The sequence below is a fragment of the Protopterus annectens genome, chromosome 8.part0 (genome assembly GCF_019279795.1).
Source record: "Protopterus annectens isolate FY-2018-M chromosome 8.part0, PAN1.0, whole genome shotgun sequence".
Classification (NCBI taxonomy): domain Eukaryota; kingdom Metazoa; phylum Chordata; order Ceratodontiformes; family Protopteridae; genus Protopterus; species Protopterus annectens.
Genome location: NC_056741.1, coordinates 305079711 through 305101139, shown reverse-complemented (window position 1 = coordinate 305101139; position 21429 = coordinate 305079711). Strand labels below are relative to the sequence as shown.

The 21429-nt window shown below is 39.4% G+C and overlaps 1 protein-coding gene across 1 annotated transcript in view; it reads right to left on the bottom strand.

Annotated features, from left to right (window-relative positions):
- Positions 1–21429, bottom strand: part of INSRR (insulin receptor related receptor) — a 467004-nt gene that overhangs the window by 72062 nt on the left and 373513 nt on the right. The window contains exon 16 of the mRNA XM_044079802.1: positions 7105–7175. Coding sequence (XP_043935737.1) covers positions 7105–7175 — 71 coding nt within the window. The remainder of the gene's footprint in view (positions 1–7104; positions 7176–21429) is intronic.

The following is a 21429-nucleotide window of genomic DNA, read 5'->3' as shown; positions in this document are numbered from 1 at the left end:
GAGTGAAATCTAGCTATATATCCATTTTCTCTCATGTAAAACAAGAGTATGTCAATAGCTAATGCGTTCTGTTTCTTATTATAATTTGATGCATGCATTGCAACACATCTAGACGGCTTATATTTGAAAATCATCTCATTGCTTATTATACCCGTTCATCTGCACTGGCCAATATGGATTTTCAATTGGCTTTTGCCCTTTCTGTATCCAGCTGGATAAAACTAAGTATTTAGAGGCAGTATAGTAAGAACCTTCAGACATTAGCTGTCACAGCAGCACACCCACCTTCATCGTTGATACCCACAGTAAGTAGACATACCTCTAAGAGTCACAAGAGTGTAGACTCCCAATCCTTACAGTACAGTGAGACAGCATCTATCCACAGCAATGTTTAAGCAATGGTTGTCTCTGTTGTCAGGTATCCAGGCACCAGCCTTGCTAAGCTGGATAAGGATAGGGTGGCAGTTAACCTGTTTTTCTGCAGATAGATTCCAGGATGTAACAAGGGCTGTTAGATCCCCTCATTATGACACATGATTGTGACCTGATATTGGTTCATGTTGGGGTAAATGAACTTAGGTGCTCTACTCAGAGGAATGTGCAGAAGGTTACTTGTCTGAGGAATGAAAGATACTGATATGAATGGTATTTGGCCATCAGGCAGAATGATGCTTTTATTCAAGAAAAAAATAATTGTATATGTATATGTTGCTGGTGTGATCCATTCTTTTTCATCTAGGGATGAAATGGCTGGGATGATCTACTTGCATTCTGGCTAAAGCCTTTGCTGCCACAGTAGTGTTTTTGTTAGGAAAAGTTCATCTGCTGGACATTCCAATCTAGTAAATTCTAATCTGGAACACAGTGATGAGGCTCTACTCAACAGCAGGAGTCTTAACAAAAAATGCTCAGACTTGAGAATCTCCTGCAAATTGAATGCATTCATACATGTCTATTTATTTACAGAGACATGGTTTCAAAGCAATGAAATCACTCCCCCTCTTTCTGGACATAGTGCCTATCGTGTCTCCAGACCTACAGGCAGTTGTGGGTGAGTGTCAATATTTGTCAAGGATATCATCACCTCACAAAAAAATTACTTAGGAAACCACATTTGAACTGTTAGATGCCCTAATCACCATAAACACATTTAATTGCCACTTCATAGCTAGCAATAGAACATAGCTATCTTAACACCTTAGCTGATATCCCCATTAAACCCAAGACCTTTCCACTAAGCACTTCAACTTTCTATGAATAAACTGGCTGGCCTAGACTGCCAATAGTCAGCATGTCCTTTGCTTCCTTGACATTATAAATACTAACTCTGTTTTGCAAACAGTTAGCCATCCTATGGGGCCCAATATCCTTGATCTGGTCCTCAAAAATATGAACATTTTTTGCACATCACCATTTGTATCATCTTGCTTGTTAAATGAGACCATGAATTAATGAACTTTTAATTTAAAATTTGTGGTATTTCTCCTGGAAACACCTCTGTGTTTAGGGGCTTTCCAAAAACAAACTTTCTTCAGTTAGTCAATGAGATAAATAAATTGTAGTGAGTCCTCCTCTGATAGATCCCATTGCTAAAGCTGCGGCCTTTAACCTCTACTCCCTCTTCAAGTGTTGTATTGGTAAGGCACTCCTTAGCCACATAAATATAATGAAAATTTAAAAGCAACCCTCTGTTGTGGAATACAAACATAAATTATATAACAAGAGAAAGGAATTGCTTAATGCTTAAAAGAAGTCTCATTCTACCTACACTAAGAACACACTTAAACTTGTAAAGGACTTAAGACCACCATTATTAAGCTTACAGTTGAGTATGATCTTAAAATAGCCAATAAAACCAAAAATAACTGCATATCATTCTTTAACTGCATCAGGATGTTCAGAGTTATCCGGCAATAATACTACACAGTCTGATCCAAAGGAAGTACCTAAAACCCTTAGATCAGATTTTACTCCATCCGCAATTATAGCTATACCACAGTCCAAGCCTCCCCCTTTAATTAATATAGCACAAATTCTATCAGCCCTCTCAACTGCTAAAAAGACTTCATCCATGGGCCCTGATAACATTCCAGATTGCCTGAGTATCAGTACTAAATATGGCCTGTCTGAATCCATTCTTAACCTCTTTAGTCTAAGCCTCTCCAATGGTTGCATTCCTAAGCCTGGAAAACAGCCATTGTAATACCATTATACAAGGGTGGCCCAATCATGGACCCTAGTAACTACAGACCCATTAGAATCATTAGCCTCATATGTAAAGCTATAGAACCTCATTAATCTGGACATTGAAAATCTCTTAATACTTGACACTCATTAATTTGGCTTTGTCAGATTCCAAAGCCTTTGACACTATTCCCTGTGGAGGCATTATTTACAGACTTGTAAATCTCAATATAAGTCCCTATGTTGAAAACACATGGTTATGGTTACAGTTGTTACTTCTGAGAACAAAAAAGCTGCCAGTGATGTACCACAGGACTAAGTCTTGGACCCTGTCCTGTTTGGCCGGCATTTATTTCTGAGATTTTCAGGCCAACACTCCTGGTTTATGGTTATCATAGTTTGCAGATAACTGGGTGTTACCCCATCTTGCATTAACTCACAATTGCTCCAACCTTGGTTAGGCCATGCTAACAGTTGGTGCAAGGACAATGGTCTCAAATTACAAATGAAAAAATGTAGTGTGGTTCATTTTGGTAGGCAAAACAATCAAGACACTTTTGTAAGGAATCTAAGCAATCTTGTTGATAAATTCTTATTATTTGATCATAGTGTCTCTGCAGTACTTTGAAAAGGCTTTTCTAATTTTAAATCGCACGAAGGCTTAATTCCCCTTTACTCCTGTCTCAAATATAATGCACCTATTGGCATGTATTTGTCTAAACATATCACTCAGTTTAAGAGACCTCAGAGATTACTAGTCTCAAAAATGTAATTATTCTGACAAGGTGGCAGCCCTCCCTCTGTTCTCAGCCTCCTATAGACTCCATTGTGGTGATCTATGTCTAGCCTTTTGAGCCACAGAAGATCCAACCCTAATAGGTTCATAGGTTCATAGGTGCATACTAGACTAATGGCCCTGGGGCCTTTACAAGCCTAGCCATAGGATTTCCCTGGCATAGTCCCACCCGAACTTAGTTCCCGGTACCTTTGTCGAGTAGAGCCACTGGAGTTATCCCCGGGGTGAATTTTCTGTTTCCCATCAACTCATCAAGATTTCTCTTGAAAAGGGTCAGAGAGGTGCTCTGCTTGACATGTATGGGAAGTCTATTCCATAGCATGGGCATTCTCTGGGTTATGAACCTGTCCCTCCAGCATGTTCTGTTAATTGTGGTAATGAGGTTAAGGTCTCTGAAGCATGTGGTGCAGAGGGATTGGGATTTCTTTAGATGTAGCATTTCTAATAGAGCTGGGTCAGACATGGCTTTCTAAGTCAAGCAGAGATCACCTCTAAGTAGGCGATATGAGGCAGAGAATAGTTGGAGTTTTCTGAGTCTGTCCATATAGGACAAGTGTTTAAGGCCTAGGGTCCTCTTTGTGAGGTACTTTTGCAACCTCTCCAGTTGTTTCAGGTGTCTGGTGAGGTACATGCCAAAATGGGCATTGTACTCGATGATTGGCTTAATGAGGGAAGAGTAGAGGGAGACAATGACCACTTTCTTCCTGGATGCAAAACCCTTAGTAATGAGATGTAACACATAGAAGGACTTTCTGACCACAGTGGCAATGTGGTGATCAAAACAGAGGTTGGTGTCAACCTGTTTTCCCAGATCTCTTATAATGCCTTCTCTGTTCAGTGGACTACCATCAAAGTGGTAATTCACGGGAGCCGGGTTTTTCCCAAAGGGGATGACGACACATTTTTTGGCATTGAGCTTAAAGCCATGGTTCTGACACCAGTCATTGGTCTCAGTGAGGCCATTCTGCAGGATGTCAACATCACTTGGGGAGTTAATAATAGCTCCCAACTTGCAATCATCTGCGAAATTTGTCAGCCAGAGTCTCTTTGTGTTCACCTGGACTTCAGAGAAGTAGATACCAAACAGGAGAGGACCCAGGACTGAATCCTGTGGGACTCTACTCATGACTAGTCGGCAGTCTGACTTGGAGTCAGCTACTTTCACACTGTGGGTTCTATGTGAGAGCCAGTTTGCAACCCATCTAGTGATATAGGGGTTGATGCCTAGCTTAGTGAGTTTTTCTATGATTCCTGAGTGGGGAATGGTATCAAAAGCCTTGGCCAGATCAAGGTAGGCTGCATGAACCACCTTGTCTTCATCCACAGCTCTGGTGACTGACTCAAAGAAGTCTACCAAGTTGAGCAGGCATGATCTACCCTGCACAAAACCGAACTGTGTGGGATCCAGAGTTTGGAGATTCCCTATATCCTTTTTTATTAGGTCCATGATGATGCGTTCCATAACTTTGCATATCAGGCTCATCAGGCTAATGGGGCGATAGTTCCCAGGGTTTGTAGTCGCTCCTCCTTTGTGGAGAGGGATGACTGTAGCAGTGCGCCATTCAGTAGGGACAAAGCCTGAGGTGAGGATGTGATTGAACAGGGCACACAGGTGAGGTGCCAGTTCACTCTGTAGTTCATGTACAACACAGTCAGAGATATTGTCAGGTCCCATAGAAGCTGCATTCTTGGCCTTGGACAGTGCTGTTTTAACCTGTGCAGCAGTAATACTGGGTTCCTGGCATCTACTGCTATTGTGATTGGTCCTTTGGGGGGGCGAGAGAGGGGAAAAGTTTTCACTGAATCTGTCGGCCAGTGTATTGGCAATATCTGTTGGCTCGGTATATAAGGTACCATTGTGCAGTAGCTCAGAGCAAATATAGGTATTGCCGTGGAGATTCTTTACATAACTGTAGAAGGCTTTGTGGTTGTCTTTACTATCTGCTGCAATTTTGTTTTCATAGCTAGCTTTAGGGGATTTGATGAGGGATCTCAACTTTTTGTTGAGGATAATAAGGGAGTTTTTCCAGTCTTGGGACTTCACCTTATTCCGCATCAGTTTCCTCCTTCTGTTGTAGAGTTTGTTTATTGCATAGGACCACCAGATTGGCTTCCTTTTTATAGAGGAGAGCGTCTTGGTTCTATTGGGTATGGCAAGATCCATGCTTTTGTGCACGTGTTATACAGTGCATTGGTGTATGATTCGGCGGTCATACAACTATTCTGCATTTGCATGGGTGCGTGAAGGTAGCCACCTCAGTTTTTAGGAGCCTAAAGTTAGCTTTGGAAAAGTTTTTCATGGTGGTTACCTTTGTAGGGGGGTAGGAGGGATGTGGATTTCCAAGGTGATTAGTTTGTGGTCAGATCTAACCAAAGAGGAGCTGAGTGTTATATGGTATTTAGAGAACCAGTGAAAAAGTAGGTTGAAATCTTTTTGCAGCTGTTTTTGCATTTGTGCTGTAAAGGTTCACACACCTGTGTAGAATAATATAATATAATCTGCATAGAAAGTTTGTTTTATAAATAAAGAATTAGAACAGGGCCAAGTCTTGACAGTTAGGGTATGCTTGCTGAGAAGACACCTTAATCTGAAATATGGTTATCTCTCTGCAATTTCAAGGTTCTTTTGAGAACAGCAGTTCTGAAAGAATTTTACATATGTAAGCTGAATTCCTGAACATTTTTTTCACTGAACTGTAAATTTTGTTGGTTACTTTGTGACAGTTAAATATATTATAACGTGCTCTGAATCCATGCTGAACATTGCTTAAAAGGCTGATTTGTTGATGTGATCAAAAACTTGATTGTCATTTTTTGTAAATATTTCTGTGATTGGACATAATATGGATAAGGGTCTGCAGTCCAGGTGAAGAGGGGGAGGGTATTTTGGAATGGGGATAATAAAGAAATGTTTGAAATGGGGCCATTCCTGAGTTCACCAGAAAGCTGGATATGTGTTTCAAATGGTGTGTAATTAAAGGGAGCATTTATGCTGCAAAAAGATGGGATAACTAAAAGTTCAACTGGTATTCAGTCTTTTACCATCGGTGTGTACATAATGGTCATTTCTGCTGTTTATACCCTGAAGAGGAAATAATTGTGATGACTTAGCATGTGTTATTATTCCATAATATGATTCCATTGTATTGTGAATGTTTCCAACATTTTAAAGTGAGCATTTTAATTTACTGTGCTTTGCATTTTTGCTTTTAATAAAACTTAGTTCCATAGTTCGGTCTTGTAGTTATTTGTGCAAATGATATTAAAATCTCTTCTCCAAGTTGCTATTTATTTATGTTTGTACTTAGGGCTCTGTGTATAATTTTTAACCTTGTGGTCTCTCCTGAAAATGTGATATGGGCTCAGTGGAACTAAACAGTTAGCAATTTCAAAGAAACACATAAATAAGTTAAATTTGAAAGCCAAATCTTCTCTGCTGTTATATTACAATAATGTATGGCTTTCAAAGGTAAACAACTGTTAACTTAAAAATGCATTGTCACAATTTAAAGTCATGGTCTTCAGTAGAGCATTCCACATATACACTACACAGACAGATCACCACAGTTGTTTCTTGTATTCCTATTATTCAGCTAATAATAAAGGTAATGGATCCCACCAGCAGTCACAGCAATTCTTATTAAGTGCACAGTGACTTGCATTACATGGTTATTGGCATTGAGCATATATAGCTCTATTCAGACATGGGGAAAATCAAGGCCCTGAAATCATACTTCAAAACTAGTGATACACCCTACAAAGAATCTCATAAATAATGCATATTATTACAATACCCTTTCCCCTGTCAGTTTTGCACATCACACTTTAGTATGGGAAAGAAACTAAAGGACCCTTCCATAGTATCATATATAGCACTGTAATCTCCATGGTGAGTTAGTGTGCAGACGTTCAAGCTGTGTGACTTTGAACAGGAAAAAGATAAGTAGCATGGGCTGGAATACAGCTAAAAATATGAGAAGCATTCTGTCAGAAATTGAACTAAAAGGACTAACAGAACAACATTTTTAATGACCACTAACACCAGCGTGAATATTCAGAATACACAAGTGCTGTTTCTCAACAGGAAAAAAATAAACATAATGCAATAAAAAGCATTCACTTACTATCAAATGTGCTGAAGTATTCAGGGTTCACTGAGGTGTACCAGTTACCACTCGGGTATCCATAGCTGTTCCTAAAAACAAAGTTCTACATGTTATTGCTATGAGTTATGCAGCAATATAATGCCAGAGTTAACTCTAAACATATACATTGTACCTTGTCAAAAAAGTCATCCTGTTTAAGTTGTTCATTTTTAAGAATAATAAATTTATGGAAGACTCATCTATATGGCAGCATTCAATATAATGTTTTATGTATTCATTTTTATGATTAGTAATAAAACTCTGTAATAATTATCAATATAGTAGACGTTTTCGTCTTTTTGTAAGACAGTAGAGTATTCGTGCAATTATTTTCTTAGAGTAGAGCAAACACATATAACACATACATGTACATAAACAAACTGTAGAACTGAATCTAAATATAATCAGTCAGATAGCTCACCACAGAATCCTAAACCAGCCACATTTTATGAGTAATGGTGTGTGTTCTGAAACACACCATCTCTGCAGTCAGGATGCCTTAAGAGGACAAATTGGTAGAAGTCCATTTATAGTAATGTATCTCACGTGATTTATTTATTTGCTTATATATTTATTTGTTTATTTGCTTTTGCTGTTGTCTGACTGGGTAAACAAAGCACCTTTTCAATGATGATTCGAGGATGAAAGCTCCACAAAAATTATAAATGTGTTGGCACATACGTAATTACAAAATTACAAAAATCTGTTACATACAATGTGAAGTAAAATCAGTATGAATACATAGGACAATATACAATAACAACTTTGAAATGTATTATGTAGAATATTAACCAGAAAATGCAGGCAGATTTTAGAACACAGGAAATATAGGAAGTACACCTGTACGTAGATAAAGCTGCAGACAGCATACAGTTACTCTGAGCTGTAGTCAGCATACAGTATCTGGCTATGAGAAATGCAGTTTTAATATAATACTTGTTGTTTTTCAGACGTATTCACATATGTGGATACATACAGATAGATAAGAACAATTAGATACAAGGCAAAGCTTTTTGGTGTGTATACTTTATAGTCTATTGTTCATGCAGTGGTAAAGAAAACTGGAGGTAGTAATAGGGGAACCAATGAAACAAAGCACTAAGACAGGTAACAGAGTAGAAGGTTTGAGAGGTAGAGGAGTAGAGTTTGGGGTTATTCCTAAATAGGCTTATAGGTAAATACTAGGCTAGTTGACCTTGTGGACCATTGTGTGCCTAGCCAACTTCTCTTTTTGACAATCAAACCCTGTACCTTTTGCTTTTGTGGTAAATATCTTAACCATTATGCCAACCCAAATGAGGAGATCAAAAGGGGTATGTCTGGTGTTATGTTGGAAACACTGTGTTATAAAATTTAATGTGGTAAACTATTAAGGTATCCTGGTTGTGAACATAGACATAACCAGTGTACTGTCAGGAATTGTTTTAAATTACATTTGAACAAAGTTGTTTTTTGTATTCAGGGTAAGTGGGATTTCATTCTATAGTTTAGATACAAACTTAGAGGATCGTAAGTCACCAGAGCTAGTGTTTGATTTAGTCATGTTTAGCAGGAATTTAGTAATTGTTCACAGGTTTCTAGGTGGGGAGTGTGACACCTCTGCACTGGCCCAGTAATCAAGGAGCCTCAATCCTTACCACTGGCAACATTGAGGGATGTACACAATGGGAGGATGACAAGTACACACAGTAAAGTGCAATTTCCCTTAAGAGCACACAGAGACTGCAGTCAGTCTGGGTCAGGTTCTCCCTCTTTCTCCATATCCCCAATAAGACTCCCCACTGGCACATCTATAGGATTGAGATCTCAGCTGAGTAGCCAAGCTAAGATCTCCAGCACCCTCTCTGTTCAACCAGTGCTTCTTGTCCCTGCCCAAGTAGCTGACACACACACACTTTCAGATTTGATTGATATACAAATACACACACACACACACACACACACACACACACACACACACACACACACACACGCCTGGGAAAGTCTGGCACAGGTTCACTAACTATGCTCCCTTTTGCCCAGACTATAAAGTAGTTCCAGCTGCCACAAGCCAACTCTTTATCAGCTACTCAAAGACCCTTAGCAAAGGCCATACAATCCTACTGTGTAATGTTACCATTAATCCAAATGGTAGTCTGACTAAGACTTGGAAGACTATTTAGGAGTGGCCTGTACAGTGTCACCAAACACATATGCAAGTATTCTAAGAACTTAAATATGTCTCACAAATAGCCACAAAGATAGGTTTAAATATATTTAATAATAAAAGAACAAGACAATGCTCATTAAACCCAGCACAGTTACTTCAGAGTTCAGAATCAGAGGAAATATTTTAAAACAACATTGCAGGACAGTCTCAAATAAATACAGAAAACATCTAAACTAATCTTTACTATATTCCTATCTATATCTAAAAGAGGTGCTATGCCCTGAATCTTACTTACAGACAAGCAAGTGCAGATGTTGATGATGAGTGGATATTTTCGCTAGGTCCAAGACAACATACAAAATGCCCAGTCTCTCAATGAGAGAGTTCTTGAATTAATATCAAACATTACTGCTGGGTTAGCTTGGATGACATCACTCTTTGTCACCTGACTTCAGTTTCCAGGCTAAACAGAAACTTAACAAAATTGAACATCGCTGTGCTAAAATACATATCTCTCAGATGTTTGCAGGTCTTGAAAGTCACAAAACAATAAAACATTTTCACATTTTAAACCTAGTAATTAATTGTCTTTCAAGACAATACAAAAACTCCTAGGTCTAGATATTGTGTCTGCTACCAAAATGAAAATGAGAGATAACATCTTTTGTTTATGGCCCAGCTATAAAGTAACTTAACCTCAACTATTCTTAAGTTTTGCAGGTTAATCTTCTATGTTCCAGCAGGGTACACTCTGGATACATCTTAGCTAACATACAGTTCTGTATAAATTATATCAATATTTACAAATGACATACAATTATTTACAAAATTCCAGATAGCTGGGCTGGCAGCATCACATTTCTTTACCCCCAAAAAACTCAAGCTAGTTTTTCAAGTGATCCTTGAGAAACATTGCTTGAGAGGGTTGACCCTATCTGGGAATAACTTACCCCATTCCCTGTCTTGATAGCCCATTTGGGTTGCCATTGGTAACCCCACTGTGGTGCTGCACTGTCATATCATATGCTTGCAACCCTAGGCTCCACCTTAGTAACTTGTTATTTTGCTGACTGGCTCGATGTAGCCATGTTAAGGGATTGGGGTCTGTAATTACAGTGAATTTCCTTCCATACATATAAGGCTGAAGTTTCTGCAGTGCCCACACTATGGCTAGGTATTCCTTTTCTACAGCTGCATAGCATTCCTCCCTGGCCTGGAGCCTATGACTGAGATATATCATTGGGTGATATTCTCCCTCTGATGAAACTTGGCTAAGTACAGCCCCCACCCCGTGGTTTGAAGTATACACCTGCACAACAAATTATTTGCTGTAATCTGGACTGGCTAATGCAGGGGTCCTCCCAAAGCTCTTTTTAGCTTCTGGAATACCTAGAAACATGCTGCAGTCCGCACTACCTTATCTGGCTTGTTTTTCCTTGTCAGGCTTTTGTGGGGAGCAACTATGGTATATACTTGGAGACAAAAGTTCTGTAGTACCCTGCTGTCCATAAGAATGCCCTCACCTGCTTTTTTGGTAACTGGGGCAGGCCATGCCTGAACGGCTTCCACTTTGGCAGGTTCTGGCCTACTATTACTGCTCCCCACTTTATGTCCCAGGTAGGAGACCTCTGCCATAACCACCTGACATTTGCTAGACATAATGGTCAAACATGCCCTCTGTAGTCTGCCCAGCACCTCCCTGACATGCTGAAGGTGCTCTTGGCAGGAATGGTTATAGATGGCAATATCATCTAGGTAAACAAGGGCAAAATCTCCTGATCCTGCTAGGGTACAATCTACCAGCCTCTGGAAAGTCACTGGGGTAATTTTCATCCTAAAGGGCATCTTCGTGAACTCATACAAGCCAAAAGGAGTCACAAAGGCTGACTTCTCTCTAGCGCTGGGAGTCAATGGCACCTGCCAGTAACCCTTGGTAAGATCAATAGTGGTAAGATACTTACCTCCACCCAGCTGCTCTAGGGCTTCATCTGTCCTAGGCATGGGGTAAGCATCTGACTCTGTGTGACTATTTAATTTCCTGTAGTCCACACAGAACCTGGTGCTGCCATCTTTCTTTGGTACCAGCACCACTGGGGAGGCCCAGGGACAGCTGGACTCCTGGATTACCTCCATTGCCAGCATTTCCTGTATCTCCTCCCTCAGAATCTGTTTAACTCTCTCAGACACCCTATAAGGGGCCTGTTTAATAGGCCTTTGGGGTCCTGTATCCACATGGTGCTACACTAAGTGGGTACACCTTGGTTTCCCAGTGAACATGCCCCCAAACTCCTGTAATACTGCTCAGATTTCTCAAATGTGGGTAGGGAATAACTGCTGGGACATTGCTACCCCTTCCACTGAGGTCTCAGGCTGAGCCTCAGTGAGGAGATCAGTCACCATTTCCTCTTCAGACTCCTCCTGCCATCCACTGCAAATACTCACCACAAGGGTCGCCCTATCATTAAGGTTTCATCATGTTAACATGATACAATTTCTGCCCCTGCTTCCTATGTAGCAGTTCTACCATGTAGTTAAAAATCACTGACGTTCCTTACCAACTTGTAGGGGTCTCCCAAGCTGCCTGCAGCTTGTTGTGTCTGACAGGAATGAGAACCATTACCTGCTGCCCTACAGCATACTCTCTAGCTCGAGCATTCCTGTCATACCAGACAGATTTCTGCTGTTGGGCTTCTGCCAGGTTCTCCTGGGCCAAGCCCATAAGTTCCCTGAGCCTTGTCCTGAGGTTTAAGACATATTCCACAACACACTCCTTGTAGGATTCACACTCACCCTCCCACTCATCTCAAATCAAATCTAGAGGTCCCCTCACCCTATGCCAATACAGCAACTCAAAGGGTGAAAAACCTGTGGATTCCTGGGGAATCTCTCTGCAAGCAAACAACAGATGGGGCAAATATGTGTCCCACTCCTTCTTAAACTGGTCTACAAATGCCCATAGCATTGTCTTGAGTGTATAGTTTAAACTCTCAACAAGACCATTAGTCTGATGATGGTAGGGGAGTGGTCTTTAGATGGTTCACCCACAGTGCTTCCACAGACAAGCCATCACGTCTGATTAGAAACTGGCACCTCTGTCAGTCAGTATTTCTTTTGGGCAACCTACCCTGCTGAAAATCTCTAACAAAACATTTGCCACCTGCTCTGCCTCAATGGAGGAAAGAACCACCGCTTCAGGGTATCTGGCAGCATAATCTACTACCACTAGGATATACTTTTTCCTTGTGGAATTTGGGGTACTCAGAGGCCCCACAATACCCATAGTTATCCTCTTAAATAGCTCCTCAATCACAGGCAAAGGCATCAAAGGAGCTTTCACCTTGTCTCCTGCCTTGCCTACTTTTTGGCACTGCTCACAGGTCCTGCAGTATCCTGTTACATCTCTAGAAATCCGAGACCAATATAAGTTCTACATAATACATCTTTTTGTAAATGTCATTCCCATATGACTTGCAAAAGGAATATCATGGTTTATGGCTAGAAGTTCCAGATGGTAGGCTCTGGGCACTACCAACTGCTGTATTCTCTCACCCTCTAGCCCTCCCTCAGGGGTCCACTCTCTATGCAGAAACCCTTTGTCCCAGTATACAGATTCCCCCTTCCCTTGAGAATCAGGTGCCTCACTAGCTACCTCCCTCAAGCCTTGTAATGTAGGGTCTGAGAGCTGAGCCTGTCTCAACTCTCTCTTTGTAACCCTTCCCAGATCCCCTTCTACAGGAAGTCTGGTATTCTCTGACAGCAGTGCCTCACTGTCAGCTTGGGTACTACTACTCATCTCTGCCCTTGCAGTCACTCTGTCCAAGGGAACATCAATACCCACAGGCAGCTGTGGCTCACCTTCAGTATCACTGTTACAGGGTAGCTCCCTCCCTGAAATAACTACCTCACCAGTCCTGGCTGCAAGTGTGCAGTCTTTGTGGGTTTCCCCCAGGCTCCCAGGCTACCAGACTCACATGCTTGTCTCCAAGCCTGACTGTGTGTAACTGCATGCACCCACAGTGCTGCATTATCAAAATCATTCCTTATATGGACATCTGCAAGGATATCCTCAAACACACCTACTTGCTTGATTCCTTTTCCACCCTCAAGGTCAATGTGATCCCTAGCCAAAGGTATTTGGAATGGGGCCCTCCTAAAGCTCTGAATGGAGTAGACTGCTCAAGCAAATAGTGCTCCTGTGTAACCATTGCAGGCTTCACAATGGTTAGGTCAAAGGCTGTATCTCTCTTAGCAGTGGCATCTTTCCCATCCATTAAGATAGGATATAACCTCTTGTGGTAGTTTGGTACCCTTGTTGTCTTGAGACAACTTACTGCTGGCATTCTGTCATTTCCACTTACTGGCTCTCCTACCTTTTGTTCCCTATCTTGCCTCCGTGGACATCTATATGTTACATGGCCCCACTGGTTGCATTTTAAACATTTAACCCTTGGTCCTAGATGTCTACCTCAATTATTGGCTTCCTCTGATACTGACAGACTCTGTTGGGCAGTCTGGGCTGCCCACCATGTGTTTCCTTAGACCCATGAGCAGCACTGGGTGTCCCTTTCCAGTGCAGTGATGCCCTGCTTGCTAGGTATAGGTCTCCCTTCTTCCCCAACTCATCTGCAGTATTGCATTATCTATCAACTAACCAGATTCTCATGTCCTCAGGCAAAGTGCTAAGAGCTTGTTCCCTCACAAAAACTTCTGCCAGCCCTTCAAAAGTGGTGACCTGACATCCACCTAGCCACATATGAAAATAAGTGCTTAGTTCTGCAATATATTCACGCACACTTTCAGCAGCCTCGAGTCTATGCTCACAGAACCTTTTTCTATAAGCTTCAGGTGTTAACTTAAAGCTTAAAGACAGTTCTTTACAAAATTATAATTTAAACAATCAGTACTGAACAATTTATAAATAACAGTTACAGCTTTACCATGGAGTAAGGGGGTCAGGAACCATACCCAGAGCCCTTGGTCAACAGTATACTGTTTACATACCCTTTCAAACATATGAATGAAACTATCAAAATTATCCCCCTCTGTAAATTGTGGAAGAAATTTACTGTCCTTTCTTGCTTCTGGGGTTCAGTTACGTCCTTGCCCACTACCTCCATGACTGCACCCTTTTGCCCAGACTATACGGTAGTTGTGACTGCCAACAGCCAACTCTTTATCAGCTACTCTAAGCCCCTTAGCAAAGGGTTATCAATCCTACGTGTCATGTTAATATTAATCCAAATGGTAGTCTGACCGAAACGTGCAAGGCTATTTAGGAGTGTCCTGTACAGTGTCACTAAATACATATGCTAGTACTCTAGGAGCTTAAATATTTCTCACAAATAGCCACAAAGATAGGTTTAAAAATATTTAATAATAAATAATAAAAGAACAAGACAATACTCAGTAAATCCAGCACAGTTACTTCAGAGTTCAGAGTCACTGGAAATATTTTAAAACAACATTGCAGGACAGTCTCAAATAAATACAGAAAACATCTAAACTAATATTTACTATATTCCTACCTATATCTAAAAGAGGTACTATGCCCTGAATCTTACTTACAGACATGCAAGTGCAGATGATGATGATGAGTGGATGTTCTTGCTAGGTCTAAGACAAAATACAAAATGCCTAGTCTCTCTCTGAGAGAGTTCTTAAATTGATAGCAAACATTACTGCTGGATTAGCTTTGATGACATCACTCTTTGTCATCTGACTTCAGTTCCCAGGCTAAACAGGAGCTTAACAAAACTTAACATCCCTGTGTTAAAAATACATATCTCTCAGATGTTTGCAGGTCTTGAAAGTTACAAAATAATAAAACACTTTTTACATTCTAAACCTAGTAATTACTTGCCTTTCAAGACAATACAAAAACTCCTAACTCTAGACATTGTGTCTTCTACTGAACTGAAACTGAGAGATAATATCTTTTGTTTATGGCCCAGCTATAAAGTAACTTAACCTCAACTATTCTTAAGTTTTGCAAATTAATCTTCTATGTTCCAGCAGGGTACACTCTGGATACAGCTTAGATCAGTACATGACATACACTTCTGTATAAATCATATAAATATCCACAAATGGCATGGAATTATTAACAAAATTCCAGATAGCTGGGCAGGCAGTGTCACAGGGAGTACTGCTGAAGGATATTACTTACAGATGGGCAGTTATGTGGATTATAAATGAGAGTCTAGTCTGTAAGCAGTTGAGAGTATGTATGATAATGTTATAATTCAAGCCGGTTTAGTTGCCTTAGAGACTTACAGGGTTGGGTTCTGTTTGGGTGGTTTGTTGTGAATTTAACAATTTTGTTGTAGCATGTTTCTGACTAGCTGTCAGATTTACAGGTATAGGTGATGTAAAGGAGCACTAAGGGAGGTATGAAGATGCAATAGCTTTCCTGGCAGTATCTGTAAGGTATGATTTAGCCCTCTAAAGGAAACCATGCTTTTGATAGGTCTTATTGATGCATTGTTGTGTTTGTCATGTGTTTGATTGTCATCTATAGTGACCCTGAATAGCTTTGCATGGGGTACTATTTAAATTGTGGTGTTTCTGGCAGCTATGATTTTTGGGTGTGAAAAGTAATAGTTTGTTTTTCTTTGGGTTTAGAAATAGGTTTGAATTTTAAAGCCAAGACTCAACAGATGAATAGGATTTTTGAGTGATTTCTTGAAGTTTTTTTTTTTAGAGTAAGGGCATAGCAGATAAGGATGAAATCATCAGTATGCTATTATTGTAGTAGCATGTTTTGCAGTATGGAGATTATTTATGAAAAATATTAAATGATAGTGGACCGAGAATTGAACCTTGAAGAATGCCAATACCATTTTACTGCCTGTTGTCTGTTGCTGAGATAGCAATGGGTGACTGAAAGCATAGCATTTTCTGGTGAGAGAGCATGTCAAAAGCTTTCAGTAAGTCAAGAAATAGAGAGGACACCATGTTGCATGTGTTTCAGTGGTGATGGATAGTGTTAGTAAAATTTAGGAGAGCAGTGGTGGCAGTCTGGGCTGGGTGGAAGCCATGTTGTGTTGATAAGAGGAGTTTACTGTCTACAGTGTGTTGTACAAATTGTATATGTATGATTTTTTTTTAATTTTTGATAAAAGATGTAGTACAGCTATAAGATGGTGGACAGGTTTGTGGTCTTCTCTGCTTTTATGTAAGTGTATAATGAAGGACTTCTTCCAAAAGATGGGGACATCATTTTCTTTAACGGAGCACTTGATCAAGATGGAGACTGAGTAAGCAAGAAGATCTGCTTCCATCTTGATATATTTGGTTGGTAGGTTGTCTGCAACTAGTGTTGTCAGTTTTAGGTTTTGGAGGTGTTTCTTTATGACTGAAGTAGGGACAGGTAGGAAAGTAAATGAACATGCATGGCAGTGTATTTGGGGAGGGAAGATTGTAAGGGGACAGGACTTGTCCTTAATTAGGGAAAACAGTTTGGATAAAATGGCTATTTATTTTATTGACAGTACTATTAGTATAAGTATGGCTATTTGTTGAGGGTACTGGTGTGGTAACTTGGCCAGGATGTAGTAGATCTTTAAGGATGACCAAAACAGTTTTGGGTTATTTTAATTAGTATATGGTATGTTAGGGTAGTAGGATTTCTTATGTGCTTTTGCTTGATACTTGGCACAGTTTCTAAAGTGTCTGTAATTCTGAAAATGTTATTGGTTTTATCTTTAGCCTGCTTTTTCCTTACTTTTTCTTCTACATTGTATCTTGAGTTATGCAATTTACCTAGTGAGGGTTAAGCAGTGAAAAGCTTAAGGAGGTTTTGCTTCCAAAATAGTGAAGACTGGGGAAACACTTTAAGGAAATCATGTTGATAAGTTAGCATCACATGCTGATAGTCTGAATACAATTTGCTGAAGCTACTTTCACTGAACATTAGATTACGTTTTTTTTTTCTGGGGGTAAACCTCCCTACACCCCATGTAGGGGGACAACCTCAGACCTCCCAAAATAAATGTGCCTATTTTGAGCTCACACAACAGTGTAGAAAAGGAATAATCCAATTGTTGCTGGCAGTGATTTCGTCAAAATTGAATCAGTCTTCCAGTATTCAGTTAAAAGGCACTCAATAACTTTACACATTCTCACTTTGAGCTTTACAGTCCTATATAGACCTGATAGCCACCATCTCTTTAGAAAGGGAAGAGGACCCTAAATGACAGGTTCAAGTGGCTCATTAGCGAGCATTTAAGCTAGCCAAGGACAACATGCAGACAGACATGAAGAATTGCTGACATCCCCAACAAAAGTACGGTACACATATAACCATGACTATGATGTTAACACTCTAGGATACATGGGTTATAGAAAGAAAGAAGAGAAAAATATCAGGAAGTATAACCTTCAATACAAGAAGATGGAATAAAACAAGAGAAGAAGTCATTCATCAAGCATGAGAGGAGGCATTGATGATCATAATGAAAGCTGTACATGGCAGTGCAGTTAACATAGTTCTAGAATACAGAACCATTACTTACATGAAGACATATAAAAATGAAGCAGTCAGTATTTAGGATGCAGAAGGGCATAGTCGAGTATACTCCACACGTGTCATGGTTTATATGTTTTAAGGTCTGGTTGCATGAGGTAAGATACTGCTACCTGGATCATTCAGTCATGACCCTTTTTATTAGCTCTGATTTTTTTCTGTTTTTATGATTAACCGTTTTGTAAAATTATTAATACTGAAATGGATGTTTTCCAATATACTTTGTAGGGGTATATTATTCAAGTTGGTGTAGCATTTCAAACATTCTGGTTACACCCCTGGCAAAGACATGGAGGTATTGCTGATGGAGGATTTTAGTATTCTAATTAAGTGCAACTGCATATATCATCAGCAGGATCACTTCTGATGCCTTACTGGTGGCAGGTTTCAAGACAGCTGCACCCTGCATTTTCATATCAAGAAGATAAAGTGTCAGGTCTCCAAGGAGACAGACATTTCATAATAACAATCAACAAACTGTGGTCATCCGTCATCTAAACAATTTAACTTAACTAAACACGATGGTCCTGGGTGTAAGGATGGAAGACCATGCAAAAATGGGACAGTTACTTGTAAACGTTTAGCAAATAGCCATGAGGGAACTGTACAGCACAATGGAAGTACATTAAGTGCCATCGCGAAAGCAACACAGCTTGTGTAAAATAATAAAGGAGGGTAGAACATGGTGATTCACAAGCAAGGTAGCATCTGAATGAAACACAAGAGGAAGACAGAGAATGGCATTACTTAATGCATAAGAAAATAGGAAATAAATATTCAAACATTCAAAGAAACTTTATTGTCATTTAGGAAACACAAGTGCCACCTAAAAGAAATTTCAAGTGTCAGCTCTTTTACAGGAAACAATATACACAAAAAGACAAGACATGATAGGTATTAAAGAAAAAGCAATAACTATAGTACAAAGGAAAATATCTGGTAGCTAACACACATGCTTACACACGATTTATATACACTAGACAACACTGACTACCACAGCTCTCAACCTTCCTTCTCCAAAATGAGGAACACTAGCCCACATAATGTGGAGCAAATGGGCAAACTGTGGAACACATACTGATGGCTTATGAACAGCTTCAACTAGGAAGGTCATGGGATGGTTACAATATGCGGGTTTTACTTATAATAAAGACCTTTTAATGAATTAATATGATTCATTTCTATTTATCATGGATATCAGTTAAAAATTCCTAATATGGAATGTGTAACAGGGCCTTTCAATGTGGAATTTTGAGGAACATGAACTTTTTTAAGACCCTAAATGAGGTACTTTCCTCGTAATAAGGTACATTTCAGCAGTATGCCGACTAAGAGATGATTAACACATGAAAAGAAAAGTACACTATACACAGAGATGAAATTGGGTGATATTGCACATGAGGAAGTGATTGGAATTGCACAGGTTCATAGGTGTTTACTAGGCTAATGATCATAAGGGCCTTTTTAAGCCTAGTCGTGCATCGCAAACGTATACAAATGTAAAAAAACAATTTTTGCTTTTATTTTTTATTAAAGTTTCAAACTTTCAATACTTCAGTGTTATGGTCTCGATCATATGAAGTTTGAAGTTTTGAGAGTTTGAGTTTCCAAAGTAGATCTACATATATATAGATAGATATAGACATATATAGATATAGATATAGATATGTATATATTTATATATATATATATATATATATATATATATATATATATATATATATATATATATATATATATATATGGGATCCATATGGATCACCGAAAGACAACATAACCGAAAGAGATTCGGCTGGGCATACTTGCGCAAAAGTGCTTTTCACCTAAAAGCACTTTCGCATAAGTATGCCTGCTGCTGAGATCGCACTACAGTGGGGGTAAGGGAATATTCCCTTTTCCCTACAGTAGTGCGACCTCAGCATGAGAATATTTAAGTAGGGGCAGTGTGGGGGGTGCAGGGAGGCTTGCCCCCCTGCAAAAACATAAAAGTAATGTTTTATTTTTTTTTTAAACACACTTTAACAAAAGCGCTTTTTCAGTGAAAGCACTTTCGTTAAAGTGTTTTCGGTGATTGTGGATTTGGACTACTGAAATTTCGTTGAATGGTCCTAGATCCATACACATATATATATATATATATATATATATATATATATATATATATATATAAAAGCTATCATACCTTTTTAAAGCATGCTGCTACACTGCACATACCATATTACAGTAGACAGTGCTATACTATTAAAAGAAAACTATTATCAGTTCTACATATTTGATGACATACACAACTATTTATAATTCTTAAGCCAAGAAAACCTAGATCATCTCTGACAGTTGAAACAATGTTAATTACATTAGTCAGATATTTCATGATGTGTCTAGTATCAGTACAGGCTCTTGTGAAAAATGTCACACATGGCTGATATTTAATGGTGGAAAATATTGCCTTCTGGTAATGCTGGAAAATATCACAAATAGTATGCAAATTTTTTGGATCATATAGTATTGCAGTTTTCCACCATTCAGATATTCTACTTATCATTTTTTGTATAACACTGGTCTCAAATTTGATCTCAATGTTCTGCTTCTCACCGAAATATCTCATTGGATCTATGTCAGTTTATTGTGAAACCACAAGCACTTATGGTTAAGACCAGATGGTCGACAATGCAATTATTCAAAAAACTGACATAAATCCACACAAAACCCGCCAATAGTGCAAACAAAGTTTTTGCAAGAGAGCAAGCTCCTCTGCATCCACCACACCAATACCAGTTCCAAGATCACACTATAGTACGGAGATGAGCAAATTCCCCAGTCCCTAATATACCACAATCTCAGTCTGAATGGTTCAACAAACCATACTCTTGACCATATGGGTTTCGACAATTTGATCCTTAGACCAGTTGACATAGACTCATCTCATCAGCTACATATCTGTTATATGCCATTTTTCAAAGTACCAGGGGTGCACAATCACGTTTGATTATTCAGAATTTGGTATTCAATTTCTACCTTTTTTTTCTTATTTTATTTAATAACAAAGCTTGAATTAATGTTTTATTATTATGCATTTTCCTTCCCCCTTATTTGCTCATTCACAACTTCAGAATTTTCTTTTTCACTTTAACATACCACAGTATCACCCATTTACTTACTGAAACTACCTTCCTGGTAAAGTCACTGGGTAAAAAATGAGTTGGGCCTGACTTTGTGGTACAGAGGGATGGAGCCCTAATTGTGAAACCCCAGCATTGAAGGAGCCAGGCAGATAAGGAAATCATTGAACATTTGTGCCCTGCTCACCTCTCCTGGGGGAGTGACACTCAAGGGCACAAAGGGTCATGCGGATTTTCCATGGTGGAGACTGGGGAAACCACAACTCATGTTTGATGGGGGAGAGACAGAGCTGCTTAAATAAAACATTCCTTGCAGAATTTTGAAGTCAGCCTGTTGCACATCCATCCAGTGGGTAAAAGAAAAAGTGCAAGAAAACAGACAAATGTCAAACAAACCTGATGGTTTCCTGAATGGTGGCCCTTCCTGTTTGACTATTGCCACAGTGACAGGGAAATATAGCTGGGAGGGGGCTGATGATCAACAGACTGCAGGGACAAAAAGAAGTAAATGA